Source organism: Chlorocebus sabaeus, chromosome 11, assembly GCF_047675955.1.
Source record: "Chlorocebus sabaeus isolate Y175 chromosome 11, mChlSab1.0.hap1, whole genome shotgun sequence".
NCBI lineage: Eukaryota > Metazoa > Chordata > Mammalia > Primates > Cercopithecidae > Chlorocebus > Chlorocebus sabaeus.
Genome location: NC_132914.1, coordinates 30,131,778 through 30,154,999, shown reverse-complemented (window position 1 = coordinate 30,154,999; position 23,222 = coordinate 30,131,778). Strand labels below are relative to the sequence as shown.

Here is a 23,222-nt window from a genome sequence, read left to right as displayed (position 1 = left end):
ATGTGTTAAGAAGATTATTATTATAGTATATAGAGAGAATTGGAAGGTTGAACATTAGAGGTTGTTGAAGCAATGTAGTGATAGATTGTGGCAGTTGGGACTGGGAATGTACTTGGACATAAGGAATTTCTTAGTGGGCCTGAAGAAGAGAAGACAGGCAGATTTAAGAGAAATTTAGAAATAGCTTAAGTCTAAGGCTGTAACCCATGTTTCTGGCTTGTGTAGTTGAGCTTATGGTGTTATCACTAAGATAGGAGATACAGGAGGAATAATTTTGACAGGGTAAAGTATTCATTTTTGGACTTGTTGAGTCTGAATTGTGTTTGGAATGTCCAAATGAAAAGGTAACAGAAGGCAGGGGGTTATACATATCTGCAGAGAGATTTGGGCTGAGAGTCAAGATTTGGGAGAAATCAACATGCAGATTGAAATGGAAGGAACGGGCCATCATTTGGGAAAGGTGTGGAGGTTAAGAGGGGGACCTAGTGCAGAATCTTGAGAGGAAGATGAATCTGCAAAGTAAGCCAAAGAGGGACTTCCAGGTAGAATGAAAATCAGGAATGTGATATCACTTAAGAGAATATTTCAAGAAGTAAAAGAAGTGATAAGCAGTGTATTTTCTCAGAGGTGTAGTTAGATAAGGACTGAGGAGTGTCTGTCAGTTAGTACTAAGGAAGCTAATTACCTTGCTCAGAGCAAATTTAGTTAAGAGGTGAGAGTTGGGTGAGGAAGTAGTCACAGTAGATGAATGGGGACAACTCATTCTTTTAAGTTGGCTGTAGGTGTGCTGCCAGAGATGTATTGTTGGAGTTGGACTTGTCTTTAAGGGAGAGTTCTGTTTTAAAGAGAAGAGACATACAGATATTTAATATTTTACTCAAATCAGAAAAAGTAGAAATTGAAAGATTGAAGAAGGGTCAGTTTTTGTGCAATTACTACTAAAAAGGTACAGAAAATAAATTTGATCATCAGCCAAACAAGCTTAATGAGCATGGTATATACATAGCAAACATTCAGAAGCTTAATTTATCAGTGGGAATACCAGTTTTATAACTGACTTGGGGGTCAGAAACTGTCATCTGTTTTGTCTACATCATCTGTTTTTTTCTTTAGAATACTAAGTGCATGAGAAAAAATCGTAATTCTAAGGCTGCTTTGTGAGTGTGGAACCAGCAAGGGAAGTTTAGTTGGGTGGCTTTAATGGCAGAGGAAATCAACATATTAATGCTTTCAGCTCCACTTTAGAGTAGTAGCTCCCTGCTGGACTGATAAGTAGAGCTCCTGGTCAGAACTTCCTTCTTTTAGACAGTATTCATGTTTACTGCCGGTTTTTCATTCTCTGGCCCTTCTTTTTCTTTATGAATGTTCTTTCTTTTGCCTATTCTTTTTATATTAATCCTACCCATTAGATTTCAGATCCAGAGTCTGTCTGCTCTCTTCCAGAGACATTATTTCTCTTACAGTGACTTCTGCAACTGTACAATTTATTGTATTATGTGTTGATTTTATTAATAAAGCCTTGATTACTGGGAATTCTTTATAATATTACCTGTAGTATTATTTATAAATCAGTTATAAAAATTATGTAAAGATCTAAGATTTCAGTTATTTGATTGGCTTTATAACAATTTTAGATGTAGATGACATACTGATAAAAAGGGAATAGCAAGCAGCCAATTTTTAAATAATGTTTTGATTATAAAAATAGATAACATGGTAAATCTGAAGTTATAGGTAAGCAATTAAAATTCATGATCTACTTTTAACATTTTTGTGTATAGATGTTCAGTTTTGTTTCTTATATATTGTTTCCTGTCTCCCATAAAATTGGAACCTATGTGACCTTGTAGTCTTTTTGTGTTGTATCATGACTATTTTCTTATATCATTAATTTTTTTTTTTTTTTTAAATAAAAGATTTCAGGCCAGGTGTGGTGGCTCACGCCTGTAATCCCAGCACTTTTTTTGGGAGGCCGAGGTGGGTGGAAGGCTTCAGCCCACGAGTTTGAGACCAGCCTGGGCAACATGGGGAAACTCTGTCTCTACAAAAAATATAAAAATTTGCTGGGGGTGGAGGTGCATGCCTATAGTCCCAGCTATTTGGAAGGCTGAGGCAAGGAGGATTGCTTGAGCCAGGGAGGCTGAGGTTGTGGTGAGCTGAGATCACGCCACTGCACTCCAGCCTGGGTGACAGAGCAAGATCCTATCTCAAAAAGATTTTCAATGGTTACATGAAGATGCATTTCTTCACCTTAATTTGTACATTGGATACCATGGGTTTGTTTCTGTCTTTAGTATTTAAAAATAACACTGTGAGAAATATCCTCATAATCAATTTTTGGTTAAAACCCCAGGTTATTGTCATAGGATACATTCCTCAGCGGGCATTTACTTAGAAGAAGAGTGGTAAATATTTTCTTCTTCTTTGTTCTTCTTCTTTCTTCTTCTTCCTTCCTCCTTCCTCCTTCCTCCTTCCTTCTTCTTTCTTCTTCTTCTTATTATTTGAGATGGAGTCTCACTCTGTAACCCAGACTGGAGTGCAGTGGCACAATCTTGGCTTACTGCAACCTCCGCCTTCAAGTGATTCTCCTGCCTCAACCTCCCGGGTAGCTGGGACTACAGGCACGTGCCACCACACCTGGCTAATTTTTTGTATTTTTAGTAGAGACGGGGTTTTGCCATGTTGGTCATACTGGTCTCTCAAACTCCTGACCTCAGGTAATCCACCTGCCTCAGCCTCCCAAAGTGCTGTGATTACAGGCGTGAGCGACCATGCCCGGCCTATATTCTTGTTAGTAATGTATGAGCAGGCCATTTTACTTCACTGTCATTCATTATTGGAAGTGTATTATTTTTATATAGTTTTCGGTTTAATAGAAAACGTTATCTTAGTTTGTGTATTTAGACATTATTAATGTGATTTAATTACTTTTCACTTTTTTCCTGCTATTTAATATGTTTTTGTATTTAAATTGCCTTCCATTAGTAGTTTTTGTCAGGGCATGAATGGGGAGAGGAGTAGTGTGGATAAATACTATGTTTTTTTAAGGGGGGGTGAGAATGCTAAGTTGTTGTAAGGACATTTGTCAGTTATCCTAAATTTAAAGATATTAAAAAAGAGAAATTTTTTCTCTTTAAAGGATTCATTTATTCATTAATTTATTTATTCCTTAGCATGACTATATGAAGGAAGAGGAAGGTTTTCCTGAAGATGAGGCGACTGAATCGGAAAAAAACTTTAAATTTGGTAAAAGAGTTGGATGCCTTTCCGAAGGTTCCTGAGAGCTATGTAGAGACTTCAGCCAGTGGAGGTACAGGTGAGTATCAGTTCACATTAAAAGTCCTGTAGTAAGTACAACTGAGTGATCCAGTCAACAACATATAGAAATGTAGCCATGACGTAGAATTTATCAGTGAATTCTGTAGTAACTTCGTAACTTGTCTGTCTTCATGCCACTCTATTGGCTCTCATTTATTCTTATTAATATTCTTTATAGCTTCCAACTCAGTGCCATCTGTGCCTTTGGCAGTGTTTATTAAAACATTAATACATTAAACCAGTGTTACTACTTTGCTGCCCTTTCCTAAATATGTGACCTTGAGGAAGTTATTCAATTCTATCTATCCTAGTTTCTTCTATGAAATAGGAATGATACTAGTATTTACCTCCTAGGGGTTACCGTACTGTTAATATTTTCATAAAATACTTAGACCCAGTGCTTGGTACAGATAAAAGTATCCATTAAGTAAAATAAATAATGAAATATATAAGAGAAATGTGTAACTATAACAATATTCAGTATAATTTCTTTTCCCATGAAGAGCTAGTAAAATAATGTATTTCAAATTAGGTTGACATTTTGTTTTGTAAAATGGGTAATAAGTTGCTTACTATTTCTGATTCACTTGTTATTAAGTTTTGTTAATGAAAATAGTGCAAGTTCTTGCAAAATCTATTTTAAGTATTTTGCCGTACTATATAATATATTTTCTTTTTGTCAGATCTTTTACTCAGTTCTGTAAATGAGGTGATATATTTAGGAGATTGCAAAGTAAAAGAGAGTTTTGTTAGCTACTTAGAGATGTTATTTGAGTTTCTGGCACACAGATTGTTGTGGTTTCTCAGGATCTGAGAAATTAGGCTAGCTTTTTGTTTTAAATTGGGCTTATAGCCCAATTTACATACATTGATATACAATTTATATTTATAGACATGGATGCATTTTTAATAACGAAGCAACTGTTTCCAAATTTGTACTATAAGGCATGCTTACTTTCATCATTTATCCTGTCAGTGACACTGCTGTATATAAGAAAATACGAATTTTGTCAAATCTACTTAGTGAGAGATGCCCTTAAAATTGGAGAAATAAAATGCTTTCTTAGTAGTGCAAATGATTATGTTCATTTTTGTGTATATTAAACCTTAACTTTTGAGCTGTATTAGGTAAAATGTATAATAAACATTTTGAATAAAAACCTTCTATAGTATTCATTCAAATAGAAATTACATTATTAGGCTTTTTCTTTTGAAAATTTAATCTCACTTAAATTAGTTTCCTGTTCTTTGCTTTTTTTTTATTGTTTTAATTCTGTTTTTCTTTTGTTGTTGGATTTCTCAGTTTCTCTAATAGCATTTACAACTATGGCTTTATTAACCATAATGGAATTCTCAGTATATCAAGATACATGGATGAAGTATGAATACGAAGTAGACAAGGATTTTTCTAGGTAATCATTTTTTTTCTTCTTGAAATACCTTTAGATTCAAATTGTTTTAAAAAGAGCATACCTTTTAAAAAAGAAAAAGTATAACCTTCTAGATTTGGTTTGTTTTAGTTCTGAAGAAATCATCCTGAAAAATTCTCATTAATTGCATGCATTAAGTGAAACCTTTTAGAATCATTTGAATAGTGGTTGAATTCTAAAACTGAGGTTCTTTGATTTAGCATGCTTTGTTTCAGAAAGTTAGGGGAATATTTTTCCTTAGATATGTATATTGTGGAAATTGTTTAATATTTTAAACTGGTTGAAATACCTAACCGATCTGTGTGAGCTGGAAAATAAATTACCTAAGGATACATTGTATACCCTTATGACTTGATATCTATAAATTATACCAAAGCCAAATGTTTATGCAAATAAGATTACTTTTGAACTTTTGAAAATATAGTACCTTAATCATACACTTTACATCTATTCATTTGTATTATTTGGATTTCTTCAATAGAATGAAGATAATAGGTTTCTAATATTAAGATTGTACCGAATAGGAAGACACATTTAGTTTTCAATTACAATGCAGGTTTGCCATTTACATACTTTTAGGGAACTTACTAAATCTGTACCTGTGTATGCTTCAGTTTCCTTTTTTGTAAAGTACAGACAGCAATTATAGTATCTTCCTCAAGAGGTTTATGAGAATTAAATTAGTCAACATTTGTAAATTGCTGTGTAACCTTGGGCAGGTCACACCACTGACTTCTTTTGGACTTCAGTTTCTTCATCTCTAATGTATTCAGGATAGCATTGGTTTTCAAAGAGTTTGTTATTGTTTTCAGCACCAATGCAATACTTCATTTTATTCCAAATGAAGTCTTATGTATTACATAGTTCGCCACATAAGCATGGTGAGGATATGCAGAAGCTTGTCTACTTGGCCTACTCCTGGTTCCTAATCTCCTGAGCCTAAACTCCTGGGTTATTTGGAGCACAGTTTGAACTCTAGATGACTTTAAGACTTTATGAAGGTCTAAAAATCTGTAATTCCTTTTTTAAAATCAGATGAAAATTATTACACAGAAAAAAGTTTTGATAGCATGGCACTGAATTTGATCGTAGCCAGTCTATATTATTCACTGTGCTTCATTCTGGTATTCGAAAATTGATTTGATCAAATCATTTGAAAATGAAAGGCCATGAAAAATTTTAAGCATCAGGTGATTTACTTTTGGTAGTTTGGTTGCATTTATCCTGAGTTACATAGACCTAGTTTCCAGTATAGCACTTTAATGGTGATGTGATCTTAATCCAGGTATTTATACTACCCTGAACACTAGTGGTTTTCTTGAAAATCTGTGAAGCCATCCATTTATAGCTCCATGATATGGAATAAAGAAGATAATATTTGTAGGACATCTAGCATCATGCTTAATATATGGTATTTGATAAACAGAGAAGAAAGACAATTCCTAATTCTTGATTTTGAGAGTTTTACATTCTTAAAGGAACATTCTATCGAAAGTTTATGTAAATAGAGGTTAAGAGGTTAAGACTTTTTTCTGACTTGCTTAGAGTTATTGATTATAGAGTTGCCATTATTAAAGGATACTGTGTTCAAAACCTGTGAAGTCAGAAAGGCTTTTGGAACAAGGGCAAATAGAACTTGTACTTTAAAGAGCCTTTGTTTTGGCCATGAGAAATGCAATTCAAGTTCTAATCGACATAATTCTACTTGAAATCCAAGTTTTTAATAGGTCAGTTGATTTATATTTCTTATGGTTTGCTGATTAATTGGTAGGTACTAATGTTTAATATTTTGTCTTTCAGCAAATTGAGAATCAATATAGATATTACTGTTGCCATGAAGTGTCAGTGTAAGTACACCTTCAACTTGCTGAATCCACATGTAGGTTATGGTTCAAACAATTGCCAATCAAAAATAAAAACCACTGGTTGTACTTTTTTTTTCCTTTATAATATTTTAAAGTTTTACTGTGATATTATTTAATAATGTAAATTGTCTTACTTCTCAGCTTATATTCTTCAAGTTTCTTTTCCATAAAGAGAAGAGATAAAACGTTCACATTAGTATAATTAAAAGAAAGTTGGAGGAAATGTTTGTGAATCAGCTTTCTAGTTTATGTACATCCTTTTTGTCTTTTTGTTTGGAGTACTAGCTTTTATACCCATGTTTCACAAGCATATCCTCGTGTCACTGTTTCAGTTTACGACCCTTCATGTTTACTCTTGTGTTTAAAAATACAGATCCAGTTTTTTTAAGTTAATGGTGATAGGTTACCCTTTTTTTTTTCTTCACTGGACTCACTTGGTTTTACTAGTAGAAGTGGAACAATGCTAATATGCCACATAGTGAATGTTTGAATCAATACTCTTTTCAAAAATAAGGATGCTTTTGCATGAAAAATATTTTATGAGTTACTGCTTAAATATTACAGACCAAGAACTCAGAACATTTTTACATTTTTAGAAGTATGAAATAATTTTACCCAATTAATTGGAGGTTATTTTCTGTGAGATTTCATCTCAGAATGACCTTGAATCTTTTCTTTTCAATATATTTTTCCTTATGTTAGTGGTTTTAAGAGATAAAAAAATACTTTATATTTAAACTTGTAGTTAGTGGTAATTCTGAATATATGATATTCTGCCTTATTTTGGATGTTTGAATATTGTTAAATTTTAGCCTTTTCCAAATAAAATTTCCTATTTGTTGATTTGTAGTTTTGCTTTAAGATTTCTTTTAATCTCTAAAAATATTTCTAGGAATTAATATTTTGTTCAGCAGCCACTTAGTACTTGTGATTAGGTTCTTGCCAGTATTTGCAAAGATCTTCAATTCAGTAACGCTTATCCTTTTTAAATGAGATCTTGAATTATCTTTTTTTTTTTTACTGGGTAAGAAGTAGAAAAAAAATTATTACATTTTGGAATAATCACCAAAGCTATATAAGGCTACTTTTAGCTTTTGGACAAATATATAGGAAGTGATTCTACATACTTGGTGAGTTTTTTTTGTTTTTTTTTGTTTTTGTTTTTGGCTTGGTGAGTTTTCTGTTAGTTGTCGTAATTTGTTTATATTGGGGATGGTTTGCCGCCAAGCATGGAATGTAAAACTTCTAATTCTTTTCTGTATGCAGATGTTGGAGCGGATGTATTGGATTTAGCAGAAACAATGGTTGCATCTGCAGATGGTCTAGTTTATGAACCAGTAAGTTTGATTCACATGGTTTTTTGAAATACATGGGTTGAGGAATTGTACCCTCGAAGACAGTTTTGATAGTTGCTTTTTAGTTTTGTCTGAAATAGTTTTTAGTATAATTCTTTTGTTTAAAAAGTAATCCATATTCTTTATAATAAATTTAGGGGAAAAAACAGAAAAGTTAGGTTATATACCAGAATCTTGAGGTGACCATTATTAACATTTTGGATGTAGTTTGGATGTGTCTAAAGTCTGTTTTATAACCTTTTTTTATATTTTTGTTACTACTTTCCAGTAGTTTCCTTTTCACTTTTCTTCTAGTATATATAGTGATGAGCTTTTTTCTTTTTCTCTAGTGATTTGGGCACTTTTATGTCCAATTTGTATTCTACTATTACTAAATTTAAGTATTTAAAATATTTGAACTGTATTTCTCTTACAGTCAAGAATAAAACAGTATCTTTCTAAGAGGAGAAATGTTGTGGGCATTACTACTCCCTTCCTCCTTTATGCCTGTATTTCCCACAGCGTGTGAATTGCTGACATTTTCTTATTATCTTCAAAGCACAAGTTGAATATAACATCATTGATTTATCAGAAAATATCTTCACATTTCAGTGGCAGATATGGTGATAACGAGTCATGATCAGAACTAGCCCTAAAGAAGCTTTTGAGAATAAGCATGAGGACCTCAGCAACTTTTAGTTGCGGACTGCTCTGTTGGCGTGGTGGTACTTGTATTTACACATGCGTTCTTGAGTTCCTTTTTTTTTAAATCATTGAAAATTGTGAACCCTTCTTTTAGCAAATTTGCAAAATGAAGAGTGAAGGTGAAGGACAGGGAGTAGAAGTACTGAATGTATGGGGTTAAAGGAAAGAAAATGAAGTCCTTGGCCAGTTTTGATTATTGAATTAATTTTAGTTTACAGCTACAAACTTGATACATGCCTTTTGACATATACATTTTAAATAGAAATTTCTACAGAAGCAGTAACTTTGTTATTGCCACTCTGACTCTACTTTCTGACCTGTTTTGCCACTCAAAAAAATTGATTTTGAAGTAATTTTTTATGAGCTTAGTAACCTTACAGATTCATATATGACAGCATACTGCACTATTATCTGCTCATTTTGATCTAAGTGATTATTAGATATTTTAATATTTGTATTGCATTTATACTATCTTAAGAATACTTATTTAATTTTAACTTTTTTTTTTTTTTAATTTTCTGCCATTCTTACCTTATTTTGTTTATCATTTTGAAGAGGTACTGTTTTTCCAATTTTTATTTTAGATTCATGGGGTACATATGCAGGTTTGTTACCTCGGTATATTGTATAATGCTGAGGTTTTCAGGTATGACTGATCCCATCACCCAGGTACTGGGCATAATAACCAATAGTTTTTCAGCCCTTTCCTTTCTCCCTCCCTCTCCTCTCTAATAGTCCCCACCTTCTGTTATTGCCATTTTTATGTCTATGAGTAGCCAACATTTAGCTCCCACTTATAAATGAGAACATATGGTGTATGGTTTTCTGTCCTGCCATTAATTTGCTTAGGTTTATTGCCTCCAGCTGCATTCATGTTGCTGCAAAGGATAAAAGTTTGTTCTTTTTTTATGGCTGCATAGTATTCCTTGGTGCATGTATACCACATTTTCTTTATCCCATTTACCATTGATGGGTACCTAGGTTGATTCCTTGTATTCGTTATTGTGAATGGTGCTGCAATAAAGATAGGAGTACATGTGTCTTTTTCATATAGATTTATTTTCCTTTGAGTATATACCCAGTAATGGGATTGCTGGGTTGAATAATACTCTAAGTTGTTTGAGAACTCTCCAAACTGCTTTCCACATTGGCTGAACTAATTTACATTTTTACCAGCAGCATATAAGTGTTCCTTTTTCTCCACAACCTCTCTAACATCTGTTTTTTGGTTTCTTTTTTTGACTTGTTAATAATAGCCATTCTGACTGATGTGAGATGGCCTCTCATTGTGGTTTTGATTTGCATTTCTCATGGAGCATTTCTTCATGTTTGTTGGCCACTTGTATATCTTTTGAGAAGTGTATGTTCATGCCCTTTGCCCACTGTTTAATGGGGTTATTTGTTTTTTGCTTGTTCAGTTATTTAAGTTCCTTATAGAGTCTGGATATTAGACCTTTATCAGATGCAAAGTTTGCGACTATTTTCTCCCATTCTGTAGGTGGTCTGTTTACTCTGTTGGTAGTTTTTGTTTTGTTTTCTGTGCTCTTTGGTTTAATTAGCTCCCACTTTTCAATTTTTGTTTTTGTTGCAATTGCTTGTGGGGACATAGTCATGAATTATTTTCCAAGACTGATGCCCACAATGGTGTTTCCTGTGTTTTCTTCTAGGATTCTTATAGTTTAAGGTCATTTAAATCTTTACCCATCTTGAGTTAATTTTTGTATATGGTGAAAGATCTAGGCCCAGTTTCATTCTTCTGCGTATGGCTAGCCAGTTCTCCCAGTACCATTGATTGAATAGGGAGTCCTTTCCCCATTGCTTGTTTTTGTTGATTTTGTCAAAGATCAAATGGCTGTAGGTGTGCAGCTTAATTTCTGGATTCTCCATTCTGTTGAGGAGGGACTTTTTGAGATTTATTTTACGGCAAGAATATGTAGGTATGTTTTATGGATTATAGCATGGCTGCCTGTATCTTTCTGCTGTTATCTTTTATTACCCATTTTCTCTGTTGCTCTGAACTGGGAAAATCCCTTTCACATGGGTTTTTCTATCCTATGAAATAAACTTGTTTTGGGCTCTTTCTCAATTTGGTTTCGTTTGTATGTGGTCTTGTATAAATTCATGAAAGTTTCCAACATATGAATGTTAATTTTAAATTATTTAAGATGATAATAAAGATTGCATCCTCATTTTTATGTTTCTTTTGGACACTGAGAATTACATGTTTATGTATTATAATCTTGAATGTATCCTCTAAAAGTCACTTACACTGTTAAAGCATTCTGTCTATATTCTAACTGTTGTGGTCACTCTCTTTTTTTTTTTTTTTTTTTGACATTTATGAGATGCCTGATTTTATCTTTTTTTTTCCCCCTACACCTCTTGTCTTTTCTAGCTGGATTTTAAGCTTTTGAGAATCATTAATTTCATTCTTCTTTGTAGTTCTCAAAAATGTATTATAAAATGCTTTGCAGGTTTTAGGCAATAGTGATATGTTAGAATTATGCAGTTGGGACAGTATTGTTGACTGTTTTCATTGTAAACAGTTTCCGCCATCTCTTCCAGTAGTTTATGGAGCAGGAAGATTTTATTTAAATTGTTATAATTAAAAGTTGTATCTTAATGAGAAAGTTAAGAACTTCTAATTGTTTAATTGTATACTTTTCATCAGTAATATTTAAAGTGTTTAACAATGGTTTTAGGAAACTATTCATTCCTTTGTCCTAATTTATATAAAAGTATTTAAGAATTATTTTTAATATAAAATTATTAAAAATGTAATTTTAACTTAAATATTTTTTCATTCATTATTTTAATATGCATTCTGAATATTAAAAACCTAGCCCTGATAACTTTACTAGTTTACAAGCCATGATCATACAATGTGCTATAATAGTTACTATTCTACTATTTCTATTGCATTTAGTTACTATTTAAAGACAAGAAAAATTTTTTAAAGGTGAGAAAGTAAGGAATCTGATAGAGCTGAATTTGTGTATTGGTTGTTACTTACTCTCTGTGATTTTGGAAAGTTTGTAACTTTTTGAGCTCCTGCTTCCTCCTGTGTAAAAAGGGAAGAGGAGTAACAAATTCGCCAGGTTGTTAGGAAGGTTAAGTGAGAAAATGAATTAGCATGGGGCCTAGCAAAGTAGTTTCTTTATACCTTTGTGCTAAGTAAACATTGTACAAAGAAGGTTATAGAATTCAAAGGAAGAATCATAGAGTCCCCACTGTCAATGATTTTATTTATACATTAGCTGGAGAGTAACTGCAAACAGCCTTATTGGTGTGTTTTATAGATGTTAGCATTTTCCTTGTGTGCTGTAATGTGAAAAAGGTTTGGTAGCATGCTTTAGGCAAATTCATCAGGAGGTACAATCAAAGGAAACATCAGAAAGATTGGGACAATTTAACTTGGAGCATATGGTTGTATAAAACTTAGACATGAGGCTCACAGTTATGGGAGAGGCAGGTTCCAGATTGACAAAATTAAATTTAAAAGTCACAGAAGTAGTGCTGTGAACTAGGACTAGAAAAGTGGATTTTTTTTTTTTTTTTTGAAACGGAGTTTCACTTTGTTGCCCAGACTGAGTGCATTGGCAGAATCTCTGCTCACTGCAGCCTCCGCCTCCTGGGTTCAAGCGGTTCTTGTGCCTCAGCCTCTTAAGTAGCTGGGATTACAGGAGCCCACCACTCGCTGATTTTTTTTTTTAGTAGAGACAGGGATTCACCTTGTTGCCCCAGCTGGTCTCGAACTCCTGAGCTCAGGCAATCCGCCCATATTGGCCTCTCAAAGTGCTAGGATTACAGGTGTGAGAGCCACCATGCCTGGCCAAAAAGTGGATTATTGTTGCAAAATTAAATTGTGGATATAGCTACTATGAGAAGTTTGCATATTTTTCTCTGACTCTACAAGTAGCTAAGTCTGACTTTGATCATACCTAGATAAAATTTCTTAAGTAGTTCTTTGTTGATCAATGCATTTGGGAATTACTGTGCTATTTTTGAACTCATTTCAAAAATTGTTGATTTTATTATGGTATTTTACCAGCAAGAATTTGGACTTTGGATGCTTGAATATAACTCTGTATGTCATTTTCTACCCCAATACTTGTGAATTTCATACTAGCATCATTTAAATGATTTTAAGCCCTAAGATACCATTTTGTACATGTGATAAATTGTCAACTTGCATATATTCCTGTAAATGTCGATAACTGTAACAGGAAAATATTTGTGATTTGTAAAATTTCTTTATGCTATTTTTCAGTAAAGATAGCACATTGAAATTTTAATTTGACTTAGTAGAAGTTGAATGTAAACCATGAATACTTGTTTTTAACAACACTCTGAGTTTATGTTTCTTGCTCAAAGAACAAATTTTAAAATTGTAGTATAAAAGCCAATATAATTTGACAGTGCTAGTGATTATGTTTTCTTTCATTTCAGGCAGTATTTGATCTTTCACCACAGCAGAAAGAGTGGCAGAGGTAATAAGAGAACAAAGTATTGTGCTCCATAGAAATCTAAGTCATATTTTGTCTATTGTAAACTATTTATGGACTAACGCATTTCTCTAGGAATTTCTTTGGATGAATTATTAGCAGAATTTAGTATATAATATAATCTTTACAGTTTCAAAAACCGTCAGATCTTAAAGTCATGCATAATCTTTTTTCTGGTAAACTTTGATTCATAAGTTTTAGTTTTTATTTAAAATGATATCAACATTTTTTTGATTACAAAAGTAATATATGATCATTTTAAAAATTCAATTTGAATAGAAATGATGTAAAGCAAGATTGTCCAGCCTGCGGCCCTACAGGAAGGCTTTGAATGTAGCTTAACAACTTTTTTTTTTTTTGAGACAGTCTCACTCTGTCGCCCAGGCTGGAGTACAGTGGCGCAATCTTGGCTCACTGCAACCCCCGCGTCACAGGTTGAAGCGATTCTCCTGCCTCAGCCTCGTTAGTAGCTGGCGCACACTACAGGCACACACCACCATGCCCAGCTAATTTTTTGTGTTTTCAGGAGAGATACGGTTTCACCATGTTGACTAGGCTGGTCTTGAACTCCGGAACTGAAGTGATCCGCCCACTTCGGCCTCCCAGAGGGCTGGGATTACAGGCATGAGCCACTGTGCCCGGCCACAAATTTGTAAACTTTCTGAAAAAATTACGAGTTTTTTGTGATTTTTTTTTTTTTTTTTTTTTTTTTTTAAACTCATCAGCTATAGTTAATGTGTTTTATGTGTGGCCCAAGATAATTATTCTTACAATGTGGCCCAGGGAAGCCAGAAGATTGGGCACCTAGATACAAAGTAAATGTAAAAGCCCCCTTCTCTTTCTGCAAACTAATGCCACTGATTAGCAGTAATAACCAGTAATAAGTTTCTTGGGTAGCCTTCTAGACAGACATTTTGTGTGTATGTATATAATATGTATATTATATATATTTCTGTGTATATATACAAAATTATGATAATTCTTACATATAATCTATATAGTATATAGTATATAATTCTATATAGTTCTGATATATATGAGTATATTATATATTTTATAATATATAAGTTTATATGTTCATTATATATTTTATAATATATTTATATATTTTATAATGTGTTACATATAAAAACATGTAATTATTTATATATGGAAATATACATACAGAATTAAGTTGCTTTTTTATACCTAACATGATATTTTGGACTCATTTCTGTATATATAATGGTCTATTTTATGGATAGATTGTAGTTTATTTAATTGGATCCTTATTGATGGGTATTTAGATTGCTTTCAGAATTCTAATATTAAAAACAATACTAAGTGAACATTCTTGAACCTAATTGTGTATATGTTTGTGTGTTTGTGTATTTCTAGAAATAGAATTTCTTCCTCTGAGGATATTTAACATTTTGATAGTGCCTGTGTCCTCCCAAATTATTATTTCAGTTATACTCCAAAAGGCTAGAGTACTTGTTTCTGTACAACCTCACCAACAATGAGAATACCTAGAATTTTTAAAAATATATGCCAGATTGATGGGTGAAAATTGGTACTATGCTTTTATTAATTAACATTTCTTTATGAATCAATTGACTGTCTTTGTGGGGTTTTTTTCCTCATTTGTATTTTTTTTTTTTGTGAAAATGTTTGCCTATATGCCTATTTTGCTTGGTTAGTTTTTTTGTAAGAATTATTTTTAAATTAAAGAAAATAGTTCTTTGTTATAAGTGCTTCTGTCTCCCATCCCCCATATATTGCTTTTTATTTTCTAGGTTATGTCTTGCACTTATAAAGGCTTTATATAGTTTAAGATTATTCCAAAATTTTTTTCTTTACCCATTTTTTTTTTTTTCCAAGTCCCTAAGTATATTCCAAGGGTCTTTCTCTTTTAATTTCCAGTTTCACCACTTGAGGGAGTTTTTATATGAAAGTTGAAATCGAATGTCGGTGAACAAAAGCACTGAATGTTAGCTGTCTCTGGGCTCTTAGAATTTTTAGTAGAAAGCCATCCACAGATGAAATACTTTACTTTGATCCAGAAACATTAAAGTGAGATTTCTCCTTTCATTTAGAATTTTTTTTCAATGCTCGAAACTAGTAGTAAGTGGGAGAAGAGATTGTATTTCTACTCTTAAGGTGATATAAATTTGCCATCATAGTATTCTCTGCATACCTTCATGTGTGGAATATAGGCTTGGGATATTTATTGACACAGTGAAGGCAGAAATTTTTTTCATAAACACACATAATACATACATACATACATATACACGTATGTATAGTTTGTTGTCATCAAACTCCTTGATCACTGCCGTGCTTCAAAAGTTGAACTCTCAATATACAAGACACACAAAAAAATGTGAAGATTTCCATTTCTGCTGGCATTGGATCCAAAGATTTTAAGTCTTCAGATGTCTGAATCTGAGGATGGGATCTGGCTTCTTGGAGCATCCTAGATTATCACATTCTGATTCTAAAATTATTGAATAGCTCTTGAATGGCCTAGAGATACCCAAGGTTTATATCTTCCTAACTAATGTGCGTACCAAAATGTTCTTTACTTCTGGAATTTTCTAAGAGATTTAAATTTTCTCTCAATTGATGTTCTATAATACTTTCCTAAAATATTTAGGATCACAGTTAATCTCTCTTTAACTGTAAATTTCAAACCCTGGACAGAACCTTTCTGGTTTCTACTTTTTTATGTCTAGATTTCAGATTTATTTTATTCCAAACTATACAATATTAATATAACTTGTTATTTTAAATAGGCCTGTTTTACTAATTTTCTAGATAGATGATGTGTAAGTTTTTAATCTTCTGCTTGCACATCTGGAAAGTGCTTTTTTTATCATTATGGTGGGATGGTAAAGTATTATGAGATTTACAATTGCTTTCTTTTTGTGAGTACCTATGTTTATAACTTTTTTCCAAGTTACATGTATGTATTTTTCTTTTAGAGTAGTTAGACTCACAGCAAAATTGAGCAGAAAGTAGTGTTCTCGTATACCCATCCCCCTATGGGTTCCTCCATTATCAACATCTTGCATCAGGTTGGATATAGTTATTATAATCAGTGAACCTATGTTGACACATCATCACCATAGTTTACATTAGAGTTCACTCTTGGTGTTGAATGTACATTCTGTGAGTTCTGACAAATGCATAATGACATGTATCTACCATACTGCCATACAGAATGATTTCACTGCTATTAGAATTTTCTGTGCTCCGCTTGTTTATTCTTCCCTTCCCACTGTGTATAATTTTTGTACTTACCAAGTTTGAACTTTACTACAGATGACTTGGAATATTAGTTATTTAAAGAAATAGAATTAAAAGAGATAAAATAGTACTACATCTAATGACACAAAGTTATTGCTGAAAATTGTAGGAGTTAACACAGCTCAATGGTAGAAGTATTGTAGAGAGAGAAATTCTTGTAATGAAAATGAGATACTTGTGGTATGAGTTTATGCCGAGTAACGTACCACTTCAAGTCCATCAAGTCTATTGTGTAGTCCCTTATTTGTCTTACTCTTTGTATCTATACTATTTCGTTCAGTGTCTGACAAAGAAAAGAATTTTGTAATTGTGCATGTATGCATGAAAGATTAATTTAGATACTTAAGTGAGTAGAAGCCCTACTTTGGTGGTCCTGACTGCACATCCATTACTGATGGGATCAAACAGGCTTATGGAGCTCAGCTATTAGACCTCTAGCCGCCCTGCCTCATTTGCTTTCAAGGAAATGACCAAAGAAAACTTGGTATGTTATTTTAGAATATGAAATCCTGTAATAATAAACGTATGGTTTAGCTAAGTCAGCTAAACATTGTCATTTTTGAATAAGTGTCAGCTCTCTTTGTGTACCTTTCTGTAGTTCTAAACTATTGCTTGTTTCTTATTTAGGATGCTGCAGCTGATTCAGAGTAGGCTACAAGAAGAGCATTCACTTCAAGATGTGATATTTAAAAGTGCTTTTAAAAGTGCATCAACAGCTCTTCCACCAAGGTGAGATCTGTATTTTAAATGTGCAACTGTGTATTATGAATTTACTTTGACATAGTTAAAACTAAAGTGTTGATTTAGTTTTCTGAATCTTATTTTTCTTAAGAAGGGAAAATAGAATCATTCTTTACTATAAAGACACCTTTTGCTCTTAAATTTATAGGCTGTGATTTTGATCAGAATTATCACAAATATTTATTTGCATTTAATTTTCTTTTTTATGCATGGTATACCTCCATATAAAATTATATTGAGTTTTAAGAAAAATTAGTTTCATTTACTATTTTGAGGATCCATAAGCTTTGGTTAGAAATTTTATTTCACGTTTTTGTATTTTAAAGATTAGAGGCTGGGAACAGTGGCTCACGTTTGTAATCCCAGCACTTTGGGAGGCCAAGGCAAGCGGACCATTTGAGGTCAGGAGTTCAAGACCAGCCTGACCAATGTGGTGAAACTCCATCCCTACTAAAAGTACAAAAAAATTAGCCGGGCCTGGTGGGTGCATGTACGTAGTCACAGCTACTCAGGAGGCTGAGGCAGGAGAATAACTTGACCCCAGGAGGTAGAGGTTACAGTGAGTCAGATTGTACCACTGCACTCCAGCCTGGGTAACAGAGCAAGACTCTGTCTCAAAAGAAAAAAAAAAAAAAAAGATTAGTGGATATTTGGAAATGCTATAATCATAAATATAATAAAAATGTGCAAGATTTTACATTTGCTTACGAAGAAAATGTCATTGTCTCTTTGAACTTAGGTGGCATACCTTTCCTTTACCTCAATCATATTTCTGCCCTCCCTCCCTCTCCCTGCTACAGTACCAGAAAAAAATGAAGAAAATAGGTCTTTTTGGACTAATTCTTTTGTTTTAGTCTTCTGTCACTGGACTTAGTCCTCTGGTTAGAGTTGAAGAACCATGGAATTTCAAATTTATGTAAATGTAACAGATATTAAATAAGTATTTTTTTCCCATTTTATAGATGTGTAATTTTTATAAATGTCTAGACTTCAGGAAACTGCTATTCTATTTTTAACATTTAGAATATTACCTAAAAAATGATCTTTAGGGATTTTTTTTTCTATACACATTTTTCTCATCATAAAATGGTAACTATGTTGAATGTGCTTTAAATAATATATCTTATTTTAACAGAGAAGATGATTCATCACAGTCTCCAGATGCATGCAGAATTCATGGCCATCTATATGTCAATAAAGTAGCAGGGAATTTTCACATAACAGTGGGCAAGTATGTTCTTTTCACTTACTGAAAATACTTTAAACAAAATTGGAGCTTGGTTAAAAGTAAAATCTGGCCAGGCAGGATGGCTCACGCCTGTAATCCTAGCACTTTGGGAGGCCGAGGCGGGTGGATCACCTGAGGTCAGGAGTTCAAGACCTGCCTTCCCAACATGTCAAAACCTCATCTCTACTAAAAATACAAAAAATTAACTGGGCGTGATGGCGGGCGCCTGTAATCCCAGATACTTGAGAGGCTGAGGCAGGAGAATTGCTTGAACCCAGGAGGCAGAGGTTGCAATGAGGCGAGATCATGCCACTGCACTACAGCCTGGGCCATGAGTGAAACTCTGTATCAAAAAAAAAATAAAAAAAAATAACATATAGCTAACTACTAAAGAATTGCTTAAAATACCATGTATATGTATTTTTAATGTCTTGAGATTGTTGTCTGGGGCTTCAGTCTCAGGATAGAGAAAACTACTAACTTTAAAAACTACTTCAAAACAAAAGTAAAGCAGTCATGTCATGTGTTGTGTATTAAAGTAATTGAACCGTAGGTAAATATCAGTTACAACCTTCTACTTGCCAGGTTTTAGTAGCCAGAGAGCTCTTACCTAGACATTTCATTAATTTGTTCATTTTTTTTTTTTTTTGATATGGTATTAGGTTTTTGTCTTAATGTTTTGGTGGTCCTCATCAAAATGTAATTCCTGACTAATCCTAGACAAGTGTTTTGATAGAGTTAGAAATTAGCAGTGTCTAGAATATAAAGTTAAATTAGGTAAAAGTTAAGAAAAAATATTAGCAGCACCCAGCACAGAAATTGTCATAAACACTTGTTAAATTTTTGAGTGAATAAATAGATCCATTCGTCTTTCCCTCCCATATAGAGAGCTGAACTGAACAATTCTTTATTGTACAAGACATTTTTTGAGTACTTGCTATGTGCAAAGTACCATGCTAGAAACTAAGGATAAACAGTGAAGAAAAAAATAAAAGGTTTTTGCCCTTTTTAATTTATTTTATTCCAAACTGTACAGTATAAATATGACTTGTTATTTTAAATAGGCCTGACATTCTATAAGAAAATCCACACTTTAAGCAGTGAATACGTTAATAATTATTTAATGATAGTTGTATCGAGGCTGTAAAGGAGAAGTATGGCTGATAAGAGACTATTTAACAAGATATTAAACTTACGTTGCAAGTCAGTTGAGCCCTTATTGAGGAAAACCTTTGAACACTAGGAGAAGAGGAGGAATTTAATATATAAAGGAGGGAAGGGCATACAGCAGGAAAGAGCATGGCTGGAAATTTTAAAATATATATAGAGAGATAACATTAGATTTCTATGAAAAAGTATTTCAGTATTTACAATACTCAGATCAAACATTTATTTTTTTCTTCGTTATCTCTTGAAATGTATGTTTTGTTGTTTTGTTACCATTACCCATCTCCAACCCAGCCTGTTGCTGGGAACCTTGGAATGTCTTGAAATCGTAGCTTAAAGAAATTTAGAAGATTTTATTGCACCTTTGGATACAAACCATATTTTAGTCCAACACCAACTCAAAGAGGGAAATTTTAACAAATATTATATCAGACTCTATATTATGTCCCTTTTTAAAATTTGTTTTTGGTCTTGTCACAATTTTACTTTCCTTCACAGGTGGTAACTCATACTATCAGAGAGGCCAAATGGAAAAGCATTTGGTTCGTATCTTGTCATCTCAGGGATATCCTGTAAACCCACTCCTAATTTTTTAGTATTATATTTGTCAAGTTCAATATTGATCTTTTTCAAGGTCTCATATTACCTCTTAGACCCAATGTCAATCTCAACTGTAATATAAAAGAGTAATAAAAGGAGCATAATTTGTAGCATAATTTGTATTTCAGTATGCTTGAGTGTGAATACACTAGAAGACATAATGAAGTAGGCAGATGCTTACCACTTATATGTAGAATTTTTAAATATATAATAACTACAAATGCAAACTGAAACAGATGTATTGGCTACTCAAATACCATGAATGACATTTCCATTGATGAGATGATATTCAGAAATAGGAATACCTCTTTGTAATATTAAACAAAACAATATAAGCTTCCCTTAGTTTTCTGGGAGATTTAGTGTATATCAGAACAACAACAGGTACTTTATATAGTTAAATGGAGTTCAGTTCTAGACTCAGATTATTATAATAGACTTTTCATGTAGATGAGTATCTCTTAGAGCATTTGAAACTCAGGCAAAACCTGGGATGATTCTTTTTTGAATGAGACTGTCAATTTCATTGTAGGATGCCCTGTTTCTGTGGCTGTTGTCCAGTAAATCCCAATAGCAACCACTTCCCAATAATTCTGACGACTCAAAATGCCTCTCTTCACCCCCCACTAATTTTCAGAACAACTTTTCCAGCACTGAAAGTCATGCAGGCTAGATTCTTGTCTGATAGGGTAGAAAATATTCCAGAAAAGAAACAGGTAAATTCTGAATATCCATCCTCCCTATGCAGAGTTTTAACAAGTGTCAGATAGCTTCAGTCATCTGTACTAGGGTGATTTAATTTGATTTTTAAATTTAATTTTTTGAAGAAGATGCTCACATATGCTGTTATTTCATAAAATGAATACACCTGTCAACAACAACAACAAAAAGGAAATATTATTTAAAACAGCTCTCTATTCCTCTCAGAGTAAAATCCTGGGTGGTGAGAGAGGTCATTGAAGTAAAATGTATAGGTTGAGCATCCGTTATCTGAACATCTGAAATTCAGAATGCTCCAAATTTGAGCATTGTTAACACAATGCTGAAAGGAAATGCTTAAGAGTGTTTCAGATTTCAGATTAGGGAGGCCTTCCTGGCAAATAAAATGTACATATTCTAAAATCTAAAATTTGAAACTTCTGATCCCAAGCATTTTACATAAGGGATATTCAATTTGTAGTATTGTAATCTGGTTATTCAGAAAAACTCTAAATTTGTTTGTTTGAAAATAATAGTAGGAACGCTGTTAGGCTGACAATATGAGTGGACTTATGACAGTATTTATGACAGTAGACTTTCTTTTTAGTACTAAGCTTGAGGTAATATACTTGACTGAACCCAGAAGAATTTACGAGACCAAACTACCAATCATTCCAGTGCATCAGGAAATGCTTTATTGAGCAGGGTTTTAGTATACTTTGTGTTGAATGTCAGTTAATACTTTTCCCTAATCATTGTATTGCCTTTTTTAAAGTGCCTGGTGTTTTGCTAGGTAACACATAGAACAAATTAAACAATGTTTAGACCTACTACAGCGTATTCTGAAACTTGACAATGGTGACAGTTAATTGTTAATAAATAAAGAAAGAAGGCTCTTTTATGGAGAGTTTCTGTTTTCAGTTTTTTAGTTAATTGCTAGAATTGGCAACTGGGTAAAGCAGGATTGTGGTAATGGAGATCTTCAAGGTGATTTTTTAATTTTTTTTTAACCAGGAACAGGGAAGGATAATACTTATTTGTAGAAGTATAAAGATGTTAAAAGAACAGGTTAAATTTGAAAGATAACAGTGTATGACAGAACAGAGGTTTACTGCAGGGGTAGGCAAACTACAGCTTATATTCCAAATCCAGCCTACTACCTGTTTTTGTATGGTTCATGAGCTGAGAAAGGCTTTCAAATTTTTATTTTTTAAATTTTATTTATTTATTTGTTTGGTTTTTTTTGAGACAGAGTCTCACTCTGTTGCTCAGGCTGGAGTGCAGTGACATGATCTGGGCTCACTGCAATCTCTGCCTCCCAGATTCAAGTGATTCTCCTGCCTCAGCCTCCTGAGTAGCTGGGATTACAGGTAGCCCCCCCACCACGCCCGTAATTTTAGTATTTTTAGCAGAGACAGGGTTTCACCATGTTGGCCAGGCTGGTCTCAAACTCCTGACCTCAAGTGATCCATTTGCCTTGGCCTCCCAAAGACCTGGGGATTACAGGTGTGAGCCACCTTGCCCAGCCATGGTTTTTATATTTTTAAATATTTGAAAATAAATCAGAAGGGGAGTAATATAATACATGAGAAATACATGCAAGTTAAATTTGTGTCCAGAAATAAAGTTTTATTGCCGTATAGCCGTGCTCATTTGTTTATATATATGGCTGCTTTTGTATTCCAGTAACACAGTTGAGTAATTCTGGCAGAGACTGCATATGACTCTCTGATTACTTTGTACTTTGGTATACTGTGAATTGCAGTGATGCAGTTATAATTTGACAGCATTGAAAGTGCTGTGTGTATTCCTGTCCTGCAGCATTTTATTTATTTATTGTATTACTATGTTTAAAAAAAAAGAAATATGACTTCAAATGTTGCATTTTTAAAGCACAGTGGACTTTGGATTATTTGATCAAATCTGGCTGCAGAACATCGTGCGTATTAAGCAATGACACTAATTGTGCTGAAAAGAATACAGTATATGTTGATGGTGCCAGACTGATCATTCATCACAGTGTTACCAACCTGTAAAAAAGCAATGGTCAGAAAAATTAGAAAATTAAAAATGGAATATCCAAACACTAGCATTTTGTAAAAAGTGAAAATGAAGCTGTAATCTTTAAGTGCCTCATTGTTTAGCAAGTAAGGAAAGTCATCCAACCATTGATAAGTCTGTGAAGCAATGTTTGACTGCCAAAGCTAAAGAAATGACTCCAGAGAAAATAAATTTGCTTTAGACAATTAGATGACTAGCCTTCTTCAAGAAAAGTGTTCCAGTAGATGAGGACATTGAGAGCAGTATCTAATAGCCAGTTCAAAAACAAACCAGGAGATTTT

The 23,222-nt window shown here is 33.3% G+C and overlaps 1 protein-coding gene across 2 annotated transcripts in view; it reads left to right on the top strand.

Annotated features, from left to right (window-relative positions):
- Window positions 1-23,222, top strand: part of ERGIC2 (ERGIC and golgi 2) — a 40,225-nt gene that overhangs the window by 6,140 nt on the left and 10,863 nt on the right. For both annotated transcript variants that reach the window (XM_007968056.3, XM_037990225.2), the window contains 7 exons: window positions 3,174-3,316; window positions 4,622-4,730; window positions 6,549-6,595; window positions 7,880-7,950; window positions 13,102-13,142; window positions 17,073-17,174; window positions 18,322-18,417. In XM_007968056.3, coding sequence (XP_007966247.1) covers window positions 3,211-3,316; window positions 4,622-4,730; window positions 6,549-6,595; window positions 7,880-7,950; window positions 13,102-13,142; window positions 17,073-17,174; window positions 18,322-18,417 — 572 coding nt within the window. In that variant the 5' untranslated portion in view covers window positions 3,174-3,210. The remainder of the gene's footprint in view (window positions 1-3,173; window positions 3,317-4,621; window positions 4,731-6,548; window positions 6,596-7,879; window positions 7,951-13,101; window positions 13,143-17,072; window positions 17,175-18,321; window positions 18,418-23,222) is intronic.